The 21311-nt window shown below is 43.9% G+C and overlaps 1 protein-coding gene across 1 annotated transcript; it reads right to left on the reverse strand.

Annotated features, from left to right (window-relative positions):
- Positions 1-13396: 13396 nt before the first annotated feature.
- GPRC5D (G protein-coupled receptor class C group 5 member D) lies at positions 13397-21091 on the reverse strand. The gene is made up of 3 exons (XM_046011799.1): positions 20197-21091; positions 14607-14674; positions 13397-13468 (listed from the first exon to the last, which is right to left on the reverse strand). The coding sequence occupies exons 1-3, from the start codon at positions 21089-21091 to the stop codon at positions 13397-13399; spliced, it is 1035 nt and encodes a 344-aa protein (XP_045867755.1).
- Between the last annotated feature and the right edge of the window lie 220 nt (positions 21092-21311).

The raw sequence follows: 21311 nt of genomic DNA on the forward strand, positions 1-21311 counted from the left end.
ACCACATCCGAATATTAAATCCACTTCAGTGCATCTCCCCGTGATGGAGGAGCTTCTAGGACGGGAGCTCTTTCTAATGACATGATACACACCAGGGTTGATGGAATGGGGATGTTTGACCTGGAGAGGGCGAGACTTTGTAGGGCACATTCGCATAGCGAGGAACACTTACCATGTTCCTCTTCTGTGCCAGCTGCCTTTTGAAGGGCTCTGTTTGTGCAATGTTATTTGCTACTTATAGAAACCTTATGAGTTATTATGATTATGATCTTGCTTTTGCATTATACCTATAGAAACGGAAGCGCAAAGGCGACACAACTACCAAATGATAGGGCTGGAGGGTGAAAGCGGGATTTCTTACGCATAACCCCGTGCTGCTGCTCAGCTGTCTTTAATTAGAACAGCCTATGAGGTGGCTCAACGGTAAGAAATTTCAGGAAGGCAGATCCCAGAAGAGCTTCCTGCCAAGTGGTGGGTCATCTGCTGCTGGAGGTGTTCGAGCTCAGTGACGCTCCATTGAGGATGATGGGGGAGTTCTGTGTTAAAAGTCGGCAGGAGTACATAAGCTCCAGGGAGTGCTGGAACGCTCAGGGTTCTGGACTTTGCAATTGCTGTGTTGCTCCTGGTATTGGAGTCTAAGAACCATGGAGGGGTTATCAGTGTTACTGTAGTTTTCTTCTCCCACACCTGCAACCCCAACCCCCCAACCCTCCCCGCCCTTCAGGTGAAAACGAAAACGCTCTTCGTTGTTGGGACACACCCTTACCTGTTTGTGTGTCAGTGTTGGTTGTCACAATCTATCCCCTGGCTGGTAGTTTTATTTTACAAAACAGCTCTTCACAGCCTTGCTTAGGACTGGAAGGTGCCACTCGGAGACCTCACGTGCTATAGTAAACAACACTTTGTTGGCAAATGATGATTATGGAGACTCCTCTGCAAAGGCACTTGAACTTAACAGAAACTGGTGTGCCATGTCTGCCTGAGGTCCATGCAGCTAGTGCCTGAAATATCACCCGCTTGAGTTCTTTACACAAAAGCTACCATTTTTTTTAAGTACCAAAAAACCGGTTCCTGTTGTCCTTTGAGGCTGATTCATTGCATAAGAAAGAAATCATGGTTTGTATTGCTCAGCAAAATCAAAAAGGTTTGTGGGTTGTGCTTGCATAACCTGAGCTTAGAGTCTGAGTCATACACCCATGAACCCTGTGAACACTTGGGAAGCAGGCAGCGGGTCAGAGTAAGCATGGCTGTATTGAAATAGCAGTGAGAGAGGGAGGAGGACCAGGCTGAGTTGGGAAGAAAGTGTGGGGGTGGGCTGAAGCGGGAGGGAGAGAAGGCATATAGGTGGGAGGGAGGGTTAGAGAATCAGGGGCTGGCCAAATAATGAAGAAACAAGCATCATGAGGTGAAATGGAAATTAAGGCCTTAAGAATCAGAAATTCAGGAAAACATGAAGTTACAATTCCCAGGGTGTCATGAACTGTCTGTGGGATTAGGCAACCTCTCCGCAGAATCTCTTAGTAAGAGAGGCTGTTTTTTCCTGTAAGTTCCCAGAAGGTCATTTGTGATGAAAGAGGGGGATGGTGTGAGGGGGAGCAGCCTCCAAAAGGCACAGACCCTGACGTGTGCAGGTGGTTCTTTTAATGATATTGACCAACCCCCCCTCCCACCACCCCTTTTCAAAGGCGCTGGCTGGGTCCTCTGTCCCTTCCTTTTCCTGACATGCCTGGTAGCTGGGACATACCACATGGGAACCTGAATTCTTTGTTCAGGTGGCTGGTGTGTGTGTGTGTGTGTGTGTGTGTGTTCGTGCACATGCACACGTATGTTGCAAATTAAGAGGAAATGAGAAGAGGAAGAAATACAATGCTTTATCAGTTCTGCATAGAGGGAAAGTGGAGAAGTTTTTAGGCTCTCCAAATATTTTTTCCAGCAGTCTGTGAGAGTCTCTGAGATCCCTAGTCTATGTGCGGGTTGTCCGCTGGTAATCGCACCTGAATGTTCACCCCCCCCCCCCACACACATAGCACATCTATACATGTGTGCATAGATCAGATGTGACCATCAGGTACACAGCCCTTTCCACAGTGAGATGAGATCATATCCTTAATCTGACTAACTCTAGGTATGCATATAGATTACAGTGCCAATAAAAAATAATTTCCATTCACATCAGTTAACAAAACAGAAGATTGTTGGTGGTGAAGGAGAGAAGGAGGCATGCCACCAGTGTCCCTTCCCTAGGGCTCACAACCCACCCCGTGACCTAGCTTTCCACAGCCTTCCCCAGGTAGCCTTAGGGCGGTGTCACAATCAAATAGCATTACCTCACTTTCTGCAGCTTTCCAGATCCCTGCTCTTCTCAGCATGTGTCTTCGGCCAGACATGCATTCCAGTGTGAAAGACCTTCCTATAGATAGTGAAGAAATTTGAGGAGGTACCCTATACACCTAGTTGTGGTTAGTCCTAGGTAGGTAATCACGAGGCTATTGGGGTGGGCCTAAACCCTGAAGCAGGGCCTCTCAAACATTTTCAACTATTGGGACACTTAGAAAGTGACACAAATATTTTAAATGGATGGGGGTGAATGGGGAGGGGGGTGAATGGATGCTGCCACTCACTGCCAGATGTAGCCAGTCTGGGGCGCTTGTCACCTCAAACCCTGCCTGGCTGCCCCTACATCTAGGGAATCAACATTCCGCCATCTTGTAATGGACTCACTGTCTGGTTTGCCAGTCCTTCTTGGGTCTGATTCTGCACGTTAGGGTTCTGGATGGTTTCAATCATTCCCTTAGAGACAAGTTTTCCCATAAGTCTATGCCTCCCACTTGGGTCTTACTCCAGCTCTTCCCAAAGCTCTCCAAACTCTTCTTCACGGTGTTTACACCTCTGTCCAATATGGCTTCCTTTGTGAGCCCTCATCCATCACGGTAATGCTGCGGTCTCCCAGTAGCTGGTCTTCAGTGGGCCAGTCCGTTTTCTTCTGAGCGCTTATGATTTGATATTGTATTTATTTGCTGTTTCACCTGTTCTTTTTTTTTTTTTTCTTTCTTATCCCTCTGTATGCTTCAGGAAGACAGCAACTTGTCTTCTATTCCCAGAGCCCAGCATAGTGTCTGCAGACATAGGAGCCTTTGTTGCATGAATGAATATAATTTCGGGGAGAGGTATTTTTTTGCTCATCACAGGCTGATTGGGACGGATTACCTCATACAGAGAACACCACGGTCAGATTCCGTCTTGACTGTTCAGGGGTCTTCAGTGCCATTTCTCCTGAAATAATTTTGATGAATATCTGCTGATTAACCATGAGTTGATTTTTTTCACTGTGTGAAGAGCTACTTACAAGCCTCAGGCTTGGAGACAAGAAAGGAGCTTCTCCAGTTGTTGGGCTGAGTGCGTTTCATCACATCCAAGTTTTATTTCCCCGAGGCTTTTCTTTGTCAAGCTTGGGAAAGCGCTGTTTCCTAGGAGAACCACACAAGAACAAGCTGCAAATATAAAAGAGGAAAACATCCCTCAAAGCAAAATTCAGAGAAGTGTTTTAGATTGATTCTCCCCAAAGATCAATTGCAATCTTTTCTTTCTTTCAAGGGCATTATTTTTCTAAACTGATTCGAACCAAATGGATGAACATGGACCTTTCAGTCTGTATAAAGCTAACTGGAAATAGATGAACATGCCAGCAGATGGGTTCAGGAAGGATTTATCTTCCTAAATTTCAAGGCAGTAAGCTGTTTTTGGCAACATTTTCTCTTAGGAGAACTGGGTGAGTGTGTCCGGGGTTGAACATCACACTGGACAAAGGGAGGAAAAGAAGACATAAATGGGAAACGGAATGTTTCCAGTGACAGGACCAACTTATAAAATCTTTCCACTGATTCTGCCATATCCAGCCAATCACTTTCTGCCGTCCTGGGCCAAGCTAGGAAAGCCTGGACAGTCTTTGCTACAAACCAGGGCAAAGAGGGAGAACTTTCTCGTCCACAGAGCAGTGCTTCCCAAACTCACTCTCTCTTTTTTTAAAGATTTTATTTGTTTATTTGACAGACAGAGATCACAAGTAGGCAGAGAGGCAGGCAGAGAGAGAGAGGAGGAAGCAGGATCCCCACGGAGCAGAGACCCTGATGCAGGGCTCAATTCCTGGACCCTGGGATCATGACCTGAGCCGAAGGCAGAGGCTTTAACCCACTGAACCACCCAAGCGCCCCCAAACTCACACTCTCTTAAGAGTCACATGGGTACCTGTTAAAAATGCAGAGTCCCAGAGCCCTCTCCTGGAGGTTCTCAGTGAGCAGTCTGGGTCTGAGTATGAACATTTCTATTTGGAACAGGTGTCCTAGCTTCCTAGCTGATTCTTCTGATCCAGCAGGCTTGAGGAAAGGCAGTGGGTAATTAGCTGTGTTTCTTCTTCTTTGGCAGATCAACCAAAGATTTTGCAGGCACACCCTGGTCACTGCCTCCCCAGCATTTGAATTCCAAGCCAGAGGAAGAATCCCCGTATGTTTTCCAGTGCTATGATGTGGTTCTACAAACAGTACTCAGGTTCCCTTTCTAATCTTTTTTTTTTTTTTTAAGATTTTATTCATTTTCTACAGAGAGAGAGAGAGATCACAAGTAGGCAGAGAGACAGGGGGAAGCAGGCTCCCTGCTGAGCAGAGAGCCCAATGCGGGGCTCAATCCCAGGACCCTGAGATCATGACCTGAGCCGAAGGCAGAGGCTTAAACCACTGAGCCACCAAGGTGCCCCGACAGGTTCCCTTTCTGGAGGGATCTTGGTGCATTTGCTGCCGTGGTAAAGATGGAACTGGGCGTCAGGAGAGAATCCCTTTAGGGATGGAATGGTCTTTTTCAGCAGGAGGTCCCCACCTGGGGCCCCCTCCTTGTGCTCCCGGTACAATCGCGCCTCCTCTCAACTTCTACCTTTGCCTCTAACCCCCTTCCTGAGTCTCTGTCTCTACTGGAAGGTCCATAGCCCTGTGTTCATCTGTGCATTTCCACTTCAAACTCAGCTAGTACAAGACAGGACACATTTGCTCTCCTCCCCACCCCCAGATCTGTTTTCTCTGGAACCCTCCCTCCTCTGAGTTAGCTCCCCTACAAAACAGAATCATCATCCACTTGCTGACCCAGGCCAGGGTCCTGACTTTTCCGTCTTCCTCGTTCCTTACATCTAATCCCACGTATCTTGTTTAAGGCAGTGGTTTGCAACCCTGGCTTCAAAACAGAACCGTGTGGAAAGATTTTAAAATGCACCCATGCCTGGGCTCCAGTCCCAGAAGTTCAGATTTAATTGGTTTGTGGTGAGGTCAAGCCGTGGAGAGCTTTTAAAACATCCCAGCTGATTCTGCTGTGCGGCCCAGGTTCCATCTCTGTTCCCAGTTCCACCCTTCCACGCAAATCAGATCAGCGGGGCTGGGGCTCGTGGGGGGAGAGAGTAAGCACTTACCTGGGGCACAAAATTCAAGGGAGCACCCAAAACCCCAGTGACAATATGTCTAAAAACCGAAATCAGTGCCCAAAAGTCCATGATAAACAACACATCACCATTCTATAAAAACAGGCTGTTGTGGTTTGTCGGTTTGCCCTGCCTGATTACACAACAGGGGCAATTGTTTCCCATGGGGCTGCCATTCCCAGGCTTGTGTGGCTGCCATGTCCCTCCCTGGGTTTATGAGGATTGACAAAGTAGTGGAAACAGATTGGGCAATGGGCTTAGATTTGTTTCAATGGAAAGTTTCCAATTGGATAAGTGTAAATAGGAGTGCTCTTTTTGCCTTCTGCCTAAGAGTCCAGCAGGGCTCAACACAGCATGGGCTCCCCCTTTGCAAGCTCCTCACTCACACCCTGGCTCGCTTCCTGCCTTTGGGATGTTAAGTTCCCTGTGAGCTGACCCAGCCCAGCTCCGCACCCGACTCCTGTTGCTGCCCACTACCGTGTATGTGTGCTCTAGCAATAACGCACGCTTTACAGGTCTCTGGATGGGTCTTGATTTTGCTTGCAGCTATGCCTTTCCTCAGGCATTTTTTTCCTGCCTTGCAGATCTGGGTAATTGCAGTCAGCTGAGAAGTTTTTTGGTGGTGGTGTTTTGGTTTTTGGTTTTTGTACTGCCCAGAAACACTTGGCTGAGATCGTGAGTGGAGTTGGAAAGCAGCCTTACTTGCTTCACTTACCAAGCCCCATGTCCTGGCACGAGTCTGCATCTCTGGGGTTGGGGGAGAGGGGCACATTTTCTAATTCATCCACCCATAGGGGGCACATTTTTCTAGTTTGCACAAAGACCCTGTTGGTGGCTGCTCTATCATTCCCTCCATCATCTGCCCTAGGAATTCCTGCCTACCTATTTAAGACAGAGCTCAGGCTTTTGACCTCTCACTGGTAAGTCTTCCTTGCCCTCAGTGGCTCAGCCAGAGTGAGTCTGTGTTTTTAAGTTACCACCTCACTTCACCCTTCTACATGCTTTTAGGATGGCAGCTATCGCAGTAAATTGTAATTATGGGAACAACGGTGGAGCCACGTGACTGGCAGATCATCCTGGCATCTATCAGTCAAGAACAGAGTGGTTCTCCTTTAATCTAAGGATGTCTTTGAAGAGCACGAGAACAATCAGTGGTAAAATAAAATATTCAGACAAGTAACTCCTCCTTTTACTTCAGGATACCAAACAACCGGCTCATGGCCAAGTCAGTGAGAATGGGCTGGGCTGGCCATGGTAACCGCTCCGACTCTAGGTGATTTAATAACAGAGGCTTATTTCTTGCTTCTACTACATCTTCATCTTGGAATCCAGATGGATAGAGCAGCCACGGCTTGCCACCATGGTAGAAAGAATTCAATTTCCTGAGGGTCTTGGACTGACAATTAATTGCTTCTGCCTGGCATAGACCTTGGAATTGACATCATTTCTGCTTAATGTATTGGCCAGAATTAGTGTCATGGTCCCACCCAACCTCAAAAGTGCAATCCTGCTTTGTGCCTGGAGGCGGGAGAGTTTGAAAACATTTGGCAAAGAGCACTTATGACTACCAGAGTTAACACTTTATATAAAATTGACTTTCTTTACTTCCTAAATAGACACATTCTGCTGCTTGTTTCAGTGTTTAGAAAAAAGAGTTATCAATAGCAGGACATGGTGGTAACAACTGTAGCTAAAAACCAAAAGCACAGTCTTTTTTGGAAATCTGTCAGTGACATCTCTGCCCATAAATAAGGATTCTCATGGGATATGTGACTATTTCATTTTACAGATGCAATTTAAATTATACTGTTAAAAAATAGCAGAGTGGCTGTGGCCCAAACACAATTTTAGATGAGATTCTTTGTATCTTAGAATGATATATATATATGTGTGTAAATATATATATATGTATCTGTATATATAAAAATACATATATGTAATATATAATACTGTATAAATATATAAAATTAAATATATAACTATTGTATTAATATATATAAACATTAAATATGTATGTAAACTATAAATATATACATACACACACATTGAAATAAACTGCCTAATCTGACCAATAGATGAAATGAGAGAGTGGATGTGAAAACCATTTGTAAATTGTAAACTGTCACCTATAAAGTGGTATTTAAAAGTGAATTGCCATTAGCCCAAGGGACCAGTCATCCCAAATATCCAGATGTTAAGATCTTATCCTGCTATGGGTGTTTCCTTGTTTCTTTTCCCTGGGTTTTCATTTGCTCTTAAAACAAATCCCTAATAATATCAGAGATCTAGCAAACATTTTTTTAAAAAATGTGAATCAGATGTAAATTCAAATCAAAAATCAAAAAGCTCAGTTTTTCCAGACAGAATTGCCCTGGGAATAATGACATGGAATTCAACATTTAGGAATTTAAAAATGAATTGCAGATGACTTCTGCCCAAGATTCTTCTACATACAAATAAAGTCTGGGTGGGATTTACAACAAAATGCTCCACTTGTAGAATATATTTAAAAAAAAATCCAGCCTTGTTTGTATATTCGAGTGGGTCCTGTTTTACGAAGATGTGTCATTTGTAGACCCTTAAAAAGAGAATAACTGAGAGGTAAATTTCACATTAAAAAGGAATTTTAAAAGCAGACTCCCTTGGTGCATTTATATCACATAAAAGAACATGTGAGTGAGTTAAAAATGTCAGGTGGGTAATAGGGAGGGCACGTACTGCATGGAGCACTGGGTGTGGTGCAAAAACAATGAACACTGTTATGCTGAAAATAAACAAATAAAAAAAATGTCAGTTCCTTAGATTAAAATATATATGAAATACCACAAATTGTATATTTTCTTTACCTGTGTTTTACACCTTTTTTTTTTTATGGATAGCTTCCTCCGTATCTGCTTACAGCATGTACTCCATTATGCTACAGTAATTGGACAATAACAGATATAAGTGAAATCCCTACCAGTGTAATTTACCTTGAACCCTATGACGATGCCATTATCTCAAGAGCTTGGGACTATAATCGTGTGGGAGTCCTGTTGAAATGAAACATTATGTCTGACCCCAAATGAAAGAATTTATATGTAAAATAAAGTGTAAATACATCTCCTATCAAATGTCAAACTTTTACATGTGAATAGTTTTCTCTAAGAACATATAAAAGTCAATAAAATCTTCTTACTTTTTACATTAAAAAAAAAAGTCTGCTTGGAGGATTCAACCTGTTGGTGATCTGGTGCAACTTTGCCAAACCCAGACTTGATTTAACCACTTACTGAATGTGGTTTAAATTCTAATAGTTCCACCATCTTTAGAAAAATCCAGAAAGATGTCCAATGGCATCTCCAAAGTACACTTGGTTGTTCTTTGAGTGATGGGTGAGATAAATATTAGAAATACAGCATTCAACTCAGCTCTCAGTTCTGACAGAGACCATCACCGTAATCCAATCCCACTGATTTTCTTGAGGATTTCTTGAAGGCAGTTCCAGGGAAGGCATTCTAATAATGTTGTGAGTGATGGATGCATCCTGTGCTTCCTGAGTCTTCCACATCGAAGTCCTTTGAATAAGTAAGTTCTGCTACATGTTAAAATGTAAACCTAATTCTAACTTATCTATCTGTGAAGAGCAGCAAAAATGATGTCTCACAAGAGACCAACAGCTTAGAAGTGGCCTGAGCCATGAAGATATTTTCAATGACTCCAAGGAGAAGTCTTTATGGAGACGTGAAGCATGTCTTCTCAGAAGTCAAGGTCACGATTGCCCCTGTTGAATGTTAATTGAGAAGCACCTTCTTTACATGAAAAATACAGAGGCTTTTGTACCAAAGGAAGCACAAATAGATTTTCTAGTTTATTGCTCATAAATTAAATGTGCTTTTAAATTAGATAATTAGGCTTAATCTGAGGAAAAGGCTGTAGAAGTATCCTCTTTACCATCTGAGCTTGAGGGAAAAAAGGAACCTCATTCTGCTATAACTTAAGGGCTTGGTGTGTGACAACCCTAGGTCCTTATGTCATCACAGAAAGTTTCTGGGAAAAGATAGATTTGGAACCTATTGTGGAAAGAGGAAAAGAAGGATAATAAGGCATGAATCTGGCCAGTCTGAAGTAGACATAATCTTAGGAAAAGGATCATTAGTTTAAAAGAAAAGAGAAGGAATAATGATAGAGTGAGAAAATTTTAGCCTAACCAGACCACAGCTTGAGATAAGGCATGATATCTGGAAGGCCTTTAAAGCTTATGGGGAGAGCATGAAATTTAATGTGGAGGGAAACAAATCTTTGGTGGTCTTTAGGATCAGGAAAAAATCATCAAGATAAAGGATATGTTAGCTCCACAGTTATTTCATTAGTTTCATGCTCTAACTGAGCTAACCAGACACATTACACCAGGGAGGTACTTCATATTTTTAAAGATTTTATTTCTTTATTAGGGAGAGAGAGGGAGAGGGAGAAAGAAAGAGGATGAGCAGGAGGAGGAACAGTGAGAAGACTCCCTGCTGAGCAGGGAGCTTGACCGGCATCCCAATAGGACCCTGAGATTATGACCTGAGCTGAAGGCAGACACTTAACCGACTGAGCCATCCAGGAGCCCCAACAGGAAGAGATTTTATAATAATGGTTTTCACCGGTATGCTTCCTTTTGGATAAATAAACAAAAATCAGAAGAGGATTATCTAAAATACTTTAGAGAATTAGCGCCTTTCCAATTATACAACCCAGGACATATAAGTAAATGAGTTTGTTTTTATTTTTTTAAAGGATTTTATTTCTTTATTTGATATCTATAGAGAGAGCACAAGTAGGCAGAGTGGCAGGCAGAGGGAGAGGGAGAAGCAGGCTCTCCACTGAGCAGGGAGCCCGATTTGGGACTCGATCCCAGGACCCTGTGATCATGACCTGAGCCAAAAACAGCAGCTTAACAGACTGAGTCACCCAGGCGCCCCAGTAAATGAGTTTAACTCTTCAAATAATACTCGCTGAATTGAGTAATTAGTACAATATGCCCATCACAAATAGTTTTATCTATTCTTTTAAGTGGTTCTTCATGGCTCTTGACTTAGAGGACTATTGGGGTTTTTAGCTTTATGGAAATTGCTGCATAAACTTCAAATTTTAATTTTTATTAAAATATTCTTTAACTTCACAAAATCATATTTTTCTGGACCAAGCTCTCCTGTGTTGGCCACTCATGATGAATGCTATGCCTTGCTGGCTGGAGGATAATTCCCTGCCCACAGCTTCCCGCTGAGGGAGCAGACATATGTGACCAAGTCTGTACCACATGACCAAGCCAGGCATAGCTGAATGGACCAAGGGTGGGGACCAGACCCACAGACAGTCGGTCCACAGGCTGATTGTAAATTAAGAGGGCCACTTCCAGAGAGCTTCCAGTCAGAAGCAATGATGGTCAGCTGGACCATTCAGGCTCCCTCTCAGGAATCTGAATATGACACACGGGGAGAGAACCAGTCAGCTGGTAGAGGGTGGGTATGTGAAAATACCTCAAAAGGAAATTGAGACAGTGAAGAAAGTGTCAAAATGGCTGAGGGGAGTTGGAGGGCTGGGGTGAGGACAACATGCTCCTACCAACACTTGATGGTATTCCATGGCCATGAGGCTGGCTGAGTGGCTGTTCTGGTTCGCGGAAAGGAGTTTTGTCTCCCCGCTGCCATATGTAACCTTACACCACAACTTCATTCTGGAAACAGCCTGATTGAGGCACTTGTCACCTTACAATCCCCCCAAATCTAACTAATAAGTAGTCCAAATTTTGGCACAAAGAGGTTCAATTTTACTTTTACTAATACTAAGAAAAACATTTCGGGAAACAATATGGGCCATCATCTATGGTTTTAATGGGTTTATTAAAATGTGACAGCCAACTCAACAGAAACATTTCCTGCCTGCACCACACCACACCACACCACACCACACCACACCACACCCCTCCCCTCCACACCACAACAGAATTATGATGAAGGTGTTGTTGTCATCATTTTTAGGATTAAAAACTAAGAGCATCAGTGATGATAATTTTCTTCCAGAGCTGTTCTAAGTTTCCATGGGTTGTTTTCCCTCTCAGGTTGGGTTCTTTATGTGGTTTGTTAAATGGTGTGCCACCTAATAGATAGGTCAGAGTCTTAATGTTTAAACCTTCTCCCTCAATTTGGTATTACCAATAAGGGCAGAAGGTCAAACTCTTTGGGCATTTACCTACATACTGGATTGTTCTGAGAACATGGCTCAGGACGCAGATTTTAACAAGGAGTTGCTATCTGAGGGTAGCAGAAAATCATATAAAATGTGGGAACATTGTGTAGAGGGTGAGGGAGCCTTTGGACAGTAGCTGGAGATCTGGATTCTAGTTGATTCTGCCATTAGCAAGCCATATTATTCTGGCCAAATCTCTCTCCTCATCTGGAAAAGGAGGGAGCTGGGTTCCTGAAATTCTCTGCATTGTGTTATCTCCCCCAGGAAAAACACAGGCTCTGCTAGAGCAGCATTGTCTGCCTTATCTGATTAGGGCTCAACCCAAGAACAGCTTCTGGTACCTCACAGGTGCTCAGGAAATGCTTGGTGGCATTGAGCAATTCAGGCTGTATATTGCTCACAAAAAAAGGCTGTCTCCCCCCCATGTATGGAGTCTAGCTTCTTTTCAGATTGCTTTCACATAGGAGGCACTCAGCACTCACTGGTCTGAACTATCACATTTGGTTCTCAGCGGGTCCACACTGTACTTGCTAATACAGAAATACAGGCATGGAGAAGCCTTATTGAATGCCTATGAGTTGGAAGACTTGGACTCCCACTAACTGCTGTGTGGGCAAGGCTCTGGGCAAGTCATTTCACTGCTCTAGAGTTCTGTTTTCTTATCTGGAAGGTGAGAGGGTTAAATCAGGCCCTAAGAAGCCCTCTGGTGGCACACTTCTAACTCTGGTCCTGTTGCACCTGTTAGGTACAGCACGTGGGTCATGAGAACTGATGGGTCCGTTGGGAGGGATGTGGGACTGCAGGAGGAATGAAGGCAGAGTAATTAGTGCAGAGGCCTCAGCTCCCTGGAAACATCAAGACAGGCAGACGGTGCTTTTTATATGCACCACCTGAAATCATTTATGAGCATCAACTAGGGTGGCTCTTTCTTTGCTGTTGTTGGTTCATCAAAGCAGGTCACTGACCTCAGCCATGTCTGCTGGCATGGGGTGCTAAAACCATGGGAGAAGCCCTGCCAGAATCCAAGCCTTGAAGTCTGTGTTACTTAAAACGTCCAATTGAGGGGCGCCTGGGGAACTCAGTCCGTTAAAGGTCTGCCTTCAGGTCCGGTCATGATCTCAGGGTCCTGGGATTTAGCCCCACATCAGCCTCTCTGCTCAGCAGGGTGCTGCTGCTGCTCCCCCTGCTTGTGCCCTTTCCCTCTCTTTCAAATAAATAAATAAAATCTTTAAAAAAATAAAATAAAATGCCCAATAATGGGATCCTGAGGAATTTGCTATAACTTTTATCACAAATTCTGGGTCTGTCATATTTATAAAGGGGCCCTTTATAAAAAATGACTACAGAAGTAATGCAGGAGTAAGTTGCTACTAACCTCTATATTTTATCAAAGTAACATGACCCTAATTTTTTCAGGCCAAGGTCTTTTGGCCCTATTAGTAAGAGCTGCCAGTTAGTTCTCGCACTGCTAAGGAAAGAAGTCCTTCAGTTTCAGGAAAGAAGAAAGAGACACATAGTCAAGGTAGGGTGGCCAGCAAGATTGTAATTATGCTTGAGACAGTAGTCTTCTGATGAAGGGTCTGGATGGATGGAAAGGACTGGGAAGCAGGGAAGGAAGAATGAGCCGGTACTTGGCTGGAACAAGACTCGGGGCTCCCCAGTGACCCATCAGGGCTACATTAGGATGGTCTTCTGAGTTTCCACTATGCATGTTTTCTGTGGACTTTATATTTCTGCATCTTGCTGGGGGCTTGGTGTAGCGGGTGGGATGAAACACTCTTGTGTGGGATCAACAGTCTGGAAAAGAAGAAAGGCCATTGTCAATTTTCTGAGTCAATGCAAGGGGTGATACTCTCCAGAGCTATGTTTGAAATATCATTTCAGCATCACTTAATCCTTTGTTAAGAAAAGAAAAAAAATAGAGGCTACGCACATAAAAACTTTTTTTTTTTTTTAAACCCTCTTCCCTTTAACCAGTAACAAAGATATTTCTGCAAGATTCTTGAATAGCTGATCACTGGAAATTGAAGTAATCCAAGAAATTCTTGGAGAGGATGATAAATATTTTCTCATCCTATTACTGTCCTCTAGAGTGTTCATTACAGCAAATGCTCTCTCTGCATCCTGGTCTGTGCGCCATCCTTCCAGGAAAAGGCCAAGCCGCAGATAACAGACCAGAGGGATTAGCTAGTTAGAGTGGCCTCGTACAGTTCCTTGAGCAACCAGTGTGAGCATGACTTCCACCCTCGGATTTTAGTTATGGGGACCAGAATATAAGAACTGTGTCCCAGTGTGGTATTTTTGGCTGCCTGCCTCTGTACGCCGTCAAGTCATCCGACACAAACACAAGTCACCTCCAGTTCTACTCAGTCATGCTCCTTCCCCTTTTGCCTTGAAAGGATTAAAACGGTTTCGTGCATCTGGTGAGGAGGGAGGGTGACGGCTCTGCCCCAGCTCTCCGGGGTGGCTTGGGCTGTAGGAGCTACACAGTGACTCAGAGAGGCGGCTAGCGGGGCTCAGGGGATTCATTTAGACCACCGATGGACAATAGAAACAGATCTGACCTCATACACATTTACAGTTCCCGGCCGTCCCCAAGGGGAAAAGCAGTGAGCCTCTTCCTTGTCATACTCACACCAACCTTTCGAGCTGCTTTCCTTGCCCGCGGCATTTGCCTATAGCCGAGTACCTTGTTGATGCATGGCGGTGGGGATCGGGAGGGGCTTGGGCAGACGCGATGGCATCCCTTGCCTTTATTGCCCTGCCCCGGGACGGGTTTTATCAGGATAGCTCAAGCTCCTCATGCTTGTGGAGACGAGCCTACCCTACCTCTCCTCTCTCAGGTCGGTATAGACATTGGAAATGAAGCCTGACAACTCTCCTAGGGAAGGAGTCCTTGCTCTGTCCGTCGGTGACCGTAGATGAGCACATTTACCTGCGGCTGAATGAGGGTACCATATGAAGTTAATGCTACATCCTCCTCAGCTCCATCACTGTCTCGGGCTGAAAGCCAAAGATGGGAAGGGCTGGGTTAGTGTCAGAGTCACCTGGAAACAGCACACGAGGGCTATGAGAAGACCTGAGGGCTTGTGAAGAGGCTCTTGACCCTTGAAAAGGAATTCTCAGTTGAGGCTGTTTTTTGTTGTCTTTGGTTTTGGCTTTGGTTTGTTTTTTAAATCTATGATGTTGAAAAAGAGTGTTTTTAAAGCTTATGAGGAAGGTTGGGTGTGGGTAGTATCTGTGTATTCATCTGTGTTTCGGGACTGAAGATACCGAACATTGGTCATCACCTAGAGGAAGAGCGCTGCTCGCAGTGGGTCAAGGTCTTTTCTCCCGTGGTATTACCTGTGTGACCTTGTGTACCTCACTGTCCTCCACAGGAAAATACAAGGCCTTACCTAGATCATCTCTAAAGTCCCTTCAGGCTTGATACTCTGCAAGCTTTGGTTCAGCTTTATAAAAAACCAGCTTTATAAAACAAGATCCCTAGAGATCATTTTCTCCTGTCATAGAATAATCACATGCATGAGCATGTGATTTAATGTCAGGCTCCTCAACAAGACTGTAGGCTCTGCGAGGACAGGGACCGTATCTGCCCTCACACCGGGGCCTGGCTCCATACACATTCGTTGTTTGACGGTCACAGGCGTGGCCTCGCCCTGAATGTTCACGCTTAGCGGCTCTCTCACTTGCTAGCTGTGGGCTAACCTAGGGCCCCATTCTTTAACCTTTGGTTGCCTTTCTTTCCTGATGGGAATAAAAGAGGGACAATGATGATCATAACAGTAAAGCTACTTCATTGGCTTGTCTTGAAATTTAAGCTCATCAGTACGTATAAAGCCCTTCAAATAGGGCACGACGTATGGAAAACACACTGCTGGGGCACCTGGGCGGCTCAGTCCTTGAGTGTCTGCTTTCTGCTCAGGTCGTGATCCCAGGATCCTGGGATCGAGCCCCACATTGGGCTCCCTGCTCAGCGGGAAGCCTGCTTCTCCCCCTCCCACTCCCTCTGCTGTGTTCCCTTTCTGTGTCTCTATCAATCAATAAATAAAATCTTAAAAAAAAAAAAGAAAAAGAAAACACCATACTGCTATGCTTTGTGAGTTAGTATCCAGTGGTGTGGTCATGACTGGTGCTCTGACATCATCATCCTACTGATATTTTTTAGAGGGTTGGATCCTGTGAAATTTGGAATGCCCTTCCTTCCGGGGGTGGGGGCAGAATAAACTGAATTCTTAGTTTAACTTTGCTCCTTGAGGCATCATTCCTTGAGTTCCTTGAGACTTTCTGACATTCAGCTCCTTGGTGACCAACATTCATCCAACATACTCATCGACTAGATCATAAATTGGAGAAGCCACCTTCTCCAGAAGTTTCCAGCACTAGTTGTTGCTCATGGATTTACCAAAAGGCTGAGTGTTTCTCTCTATTCAACCTGCAACCGTTTCGTGGTGTGAAATCTGAGTTGAGTAAGGAAGACCTTCTGTTTACATGGGGAAGAGGTGAGGACACTAGAACCATCATTTAAAGACTAGGAGCCTGAACTCCTAGAGGTTGAGGAGCTTGGTTTTGCCTCAGAGTTGGCAGGAAGCAGGGCTGAGCCTCAAAGCCAGGGCACCCAGATTCTGCATTCTTTCTGCTGCCCCACACTGCCCAATTTTCTCACGCTCCCTGCCTCTTCAGGAATGGCGAATGCTTGCTGTATCTGTCCTCAGACCAAACAAGTCCTGCCCAGACTCACTGTCTTCTTCCCTACTTTATGCCACGTGTCTCTCTGTCACTTGTAGCTCCTGAGGGTGAGAAAACAGTTTTGTGATTTGTTCCTGCAAAAAACCAAAAATCACACTGCTTAGGACCATTGAAATTGGGTTTGTTCTAGGAAGGAGAGGGGCGGGATGTCTTGAAGGAAAAAAAAAAACGCTGAAAATTGTCCAAAAGGGCTGTCCAGCGAAAGCTGGTATTTGCAGGGTACCTGGAAGGCTCAGTTGGTTAAGCATCTGCCCTTGGCTCGGGTCATGACCTCAGGGTCCTGGGACTGAATTCCTTGTTGGGTTCCCTGCTCAGCGGGAAGTCTGCTTCTCCCTCTGTCCCTCCCCTCGCTCATGGTCTATCTCTCTTTCAAATAAATAAATTTTAAAAATCCCTTATATTAAGGAGATATATATATATATGAAGCTGGTATTTGCTATCCGGAAAACAACCTGATGGACTTAAGTTTGCAAGAACATTCTCTTGTTTCACATCATTTTATAGTTATTGACCCCCTTTTACACTGCATAGACTCATTATTTTTGTCTTAATACCTTAAAAATGAATCATACTAGGTTTGTCTGTATACCTTCAAACAACAAACAGAAAAAAAAAATGCCCATAGCAATGTGATAGTTTAAAATATACATGGGTCTTGCCTCTTAGCAAACTTGACATAACAATATCTTAAGTACGCTAAAGCAGATAAAGTAGTGATAATCCTAACAGGAGCTTTCCCTCCATAAACAAAAGAGAGAGAGAGAGAGAGAGAGAATCGTGGCTGATAGTCAATATTTAAGATCTCCACAAATTATATGGCATTTAAAATTCTCAGTTAAAAGGGCAACTGATTTTTTTAAAAAGTGTAATCAATATACAGCTTTCTAGGAACGCATTTATAATAGGGGGCAAAAAATATTTCTGCCCATTTGTTTGGGGGTCCGTAGTAACATTCCTGAATGCATTTTCATTCTCCAACCAGATGTTTTTCGATCTTGGAATTAAGTCCATAAACCACTTCAGGAAGATAAAACCTAATCTTCTTTTGAAAGACTCTCTCAGGGAAATGGAGTCCTTAATCCCCTTTACCAATCTATTTCAGTGTTTACCAACTCTTATTTTCACTTTTAATCTAAATCCTTCACGCTTTGGTTTGAGTTCATTTCTGCACCTTGTCTTTCGTTGGAGACAGAAAGAAACAGGACAGCAACTTCTTCAAGAGAGGTCTTTATGCTTGTGAAATTCCCTGCTCATCTCCTCTGGTCTCACTCTTCTTTCTGATAAATAATTCTGGTCCCACAACCCAGTGGTAAATAAAATAGTTATGTGACTGGAGTCACAGCAACAAGCAGTAGTCATCAGAAGAGTCACATGACAAAAGCATGTCTCATGGACTTGAACAAAATGCCATGTTTCGCTACAGAATTTAGAGAGAGAATTTGAATAGTCTGTGATGAAGGAACCTGTTTCATTGTCTTAACCTTTCCACTTTGGTCGCATGTTATAATCCTTTAATTATCTTTGTGGTTCCCTCTTAGCCTCCCCAAGTTCCCCCATACTTCTCATTGGTGGACCCCAGAACTGGAATGGGTATTCTCCTTGGAGACTGACCAGTGCCAAGTACAATAGCCTGATTGTTCTGGCTGACCACACGTCTGTTGATACGCTACCGTGACTGTTTTTTGAGCCAATGAAAACAAAGACAGTGGTAAGCTGCTTTCCTCTCACCAGCTTGTGACCTACCGGGCACACTTAGGGTTTTTCAAGTTCCTGTTATCACACTCTACTTGTCTGGTTCTTATCTATCTTGTGTTGTATGTTTTTCCCAGCTTGGTGTAATCCTGTATTTTGTACTAAGTTTTAATCATTTTTCTAATTTTTGATATTTGTATTTTTCCCAGCTGACCTAAAATCTGATTTTGTTGTCCAACTTTAAGTTTCTGGTTATTCTGCCCAATTTGGAGAGCAATCTTTATATTCTTTACCTCATTATTAATTAAAAAAAAATCAAGGCTTGCCTGGGTGGCTCAGTAGGTTAAAGCCTCTGCCTTCGGCTCAGGTCATAATCCCAGGGTCCTAGGATCGAGCCCCGAGTCGGGCTCTCTGCTCAGCAGGGAGCCTGCTTCCCTTTCTCTCTCTGTCTGCCTCTCTGCCTACTTGTGATCTCTGTCTGTCAAATTAAAAAAAAAAAAAACAGTATCAAACTACATTGATAATGACTGTCACTGGCAGGCCATTTCCTGCTCAGAAACGGATTTTCTAATCATGCATGAGTAATGAAGATATCACTGGGAAACGTGTTTTTTGCACGCCCTTGTTCTACCACCAAGACAATCCTGAGAACACTTGAAACACCTGTGTTTTGGGGTATAGAATATTGGTTGTTATAAATCCAGGTATGTTTGGGGCATTATAAAACTCTGAGAACTCTTCTCTCTTTCTCTCTCACTTTTGTTTCCTGGAAACATACGACAACAGTAAAACAGACACAAGAAGTTTTATCCTATCTGCTGATGAGAACTTTGAGAAGTAGTTTTGGGGATTGACTCTGCAATTCTGCCACAAACCTTAGTGATCTAATGATGCACCATCAACAAGGAAAGAAAAACCCTTATAGGAAGGATGTATAGCGTTAATTTCCGACTCTGTCAACTGCACTGAAAAGAATTAATGGATGCATCAATCTGAGCAGCATTTAATTTGAATGTGTAATTAGCCATAGATTATAGCTCAAAAAACGTGTATACACTTAAAGGGAAGGCTTCTATTAATTTTTTTGAGCCTGGTGAACATTATGTGTGCTCTACAAAATATAAAATAACGTAATTTTTGCACATTAGAAATAAATTGTAAGGAATCAGATGCCTATTAAGACATAAAAATTGATGTAAAACTATGATATTAGGTTATGAATAATAGGCCAGATGTTTCAGAAAGGAATGAATGTGTTTTGACATATTTCTAGATAACCAGAATTAGCCACTATTTCCCCCAGGTTGTTAGGGTCTGAGCATTTTTGTTGTCAAAGTTAATCTACTTTATTCATTAGCAAAAAGTATAGTCAGGTGGCTTGGTCTTCGAGAACGATAAAAATCTGGCCAGAAATTTTTATGAAAATGTCCCATAAGCAAGTTGCTTTTTTTCTATTAGTGATGACACATCTGAGCCTTTATTAGAATTCTGATTCAGTGGCTCTTCCTGCCACTTTTTGTAAACCTTGAAGGCTTTCATGCAGTGAATGGTATGAAAAGTAGAAATCCGGGAGTTATTGGGCTTTGTGCTGTTAATGAGGTGATGAGTCCTATGAATCAGTTTATTATGATGTTTGGGCAAACTAACTTCAAGACTTAAATTAAAAAAAAACACCAATCGCCGTTGCTGGGATTGACTTGTGCCCTTGATAGCCAAAACATCTGGACTTAGCATCATAGGTCATGCAATTGCTTGGTCCAAGCCTAATTTGGGGCTGGTTAACTCACTTTATAGGGGGTGCCTTTCTTTACCCAGCGTGAGCACTTAGAGCCACACCCTCTTTATTTAGGGCCTTTGATTCATTTCTGTCTTGGCCTCTTCCCCATAAATCTTGGTATTTTGGAAGCACCGATTTCTCATAAAAGTTTAACATCAATTCTGGGTGTTTCTATCTCCATGCTGGAACTCCGAAGTCACCCACCTAAATTGTGACCATTTCCTTATTGTTCCCTCTTGGTTCACCTCGTTTCTCAATTTCTCCCTCGGGAGAGCCTCCCTGCTCCCCAAATCCCCTGGGAAAGTACCTCTTGAGAGTTCCTGGTTCTCCACTCTGAGGCTGCATTGGTAGGCTGGGGCAGGGCAGGTGTTGCCTGGTAAAGGGCAGTTCTGCTTGGTCGATCTGTAGAGAATGCAGAGCTCCGGTATGATGTACAGCAGCAGGAAAACCCATGCATTGGTGACCAGGGCAATACAGATGACGGGGTCATCCCACTGGGGCTGCCGCTGGAGCTGCGGGTTGCCTCTCAGGAGCACGGAGATCCACACCACCCAGATAATGATGGAGATGAGCACAGTGACAAAGATGAGCCTTCCGTGTTGCTTCCAGTTCTCACATGGGCCACAGAAAGTGGCTTTGGAGACGAAGAAGGTGAGGGCCATCAGGAAGAGGACATAGACCAGGAGGACAACAAAGTCCATGTTGAGCTCACAAGGGGTCATATGCATAAACATCATACCCCTGGTCATCATGAGAGTCACGTACTCAATGGCAATGATCACCTGCAACAAGCTGACACCAATAGCAATGCACAGAATTGTAGTCCAACAGAAGGAGACTCTACCTCGGACTAGCTTCACCAGGTTGGAGGCATGAGCCAAGAGGCATGAGAAACAGATAGCAAAGAGAACCCCAAAGAGAAAGTAGCGCACAGGGGCAGTTTGCTGATTGAACTGAGCGATGAAGGCAAAGGCAAGGCTGAAGAGTCCCAGCACACCCAGGAGGAAGAGGATCTGAGTGGGGAGGGTATTCCACAGGCAGCAGTCTTGAACCCTTCGCAGGAGGAAGAGGAACGCCAAGAGTAGTATAATTGTGACCACTATGCCGATTATTGCCAAGGACTCGAGAACAATGCCCCACGTGCCCTCGTTTTCACAGACAAAATAATAGTCCTCAGTGGACTTGACGCAGTCCTCATACATGGTGACTTATGGGTGGACCTCACGAGAACGGACTTCTGTCTCCCTGCAAAAGAAAGAGGGGACAAACTTCAGACTACATCCTCACTCAGAAGCGCCTGAGTTGGCGCTTCTAGTTGGCTTCTAATTGGCTAGTCGTGTTTGGGCACCACAATGTCTCTCCTTCCCAAATATGCAAGAGCCCCAACCATCAGACCCTTAAAACTCTCCTAGCTCTCTCTTG

The sequence above is a fragment of the Meles meles genome, chromosome 7 (assembly GCF_922984935.1).
Source record: "Meles meles chromosome 7, mMelMel3.1 paternal haplotype, whole genome shotgun sequence".
Taxonomy (NCBI): Eukaryota; Metazoa; Chordata; class Mammalia; order Carnivora; family Mustelidae; genus Meles; species Meles meles.

What these genes read in the sequence shown, in the direction of transcription:
- GPRC5D (XM_046011799.1), bottom strand. Translation starts at nt 21,091, where the DNA reads ATGTATGAGGACTGCGTCAAGTCCACTGAGGACTATTATTTTGTCTGT. An exon ending in GAACCAGGAACTCTCAAGAG is followed by an intron (nt 14,675 to 20,196) that starts GTACTTTCCCAG and finishes TTTGGCTTTCAG; the next exon opens with CCCGAGACAGTGATGGAGCT. An exon ending in GTACCCTCATTCAGCCGCAG is followed by an intron (nt 13,469 to 14,606) that starts GTAAATGTGCTC and finishes CTTCTTTTCCAG; the next exon opens with ACTGTTGATCCCACACAAGA.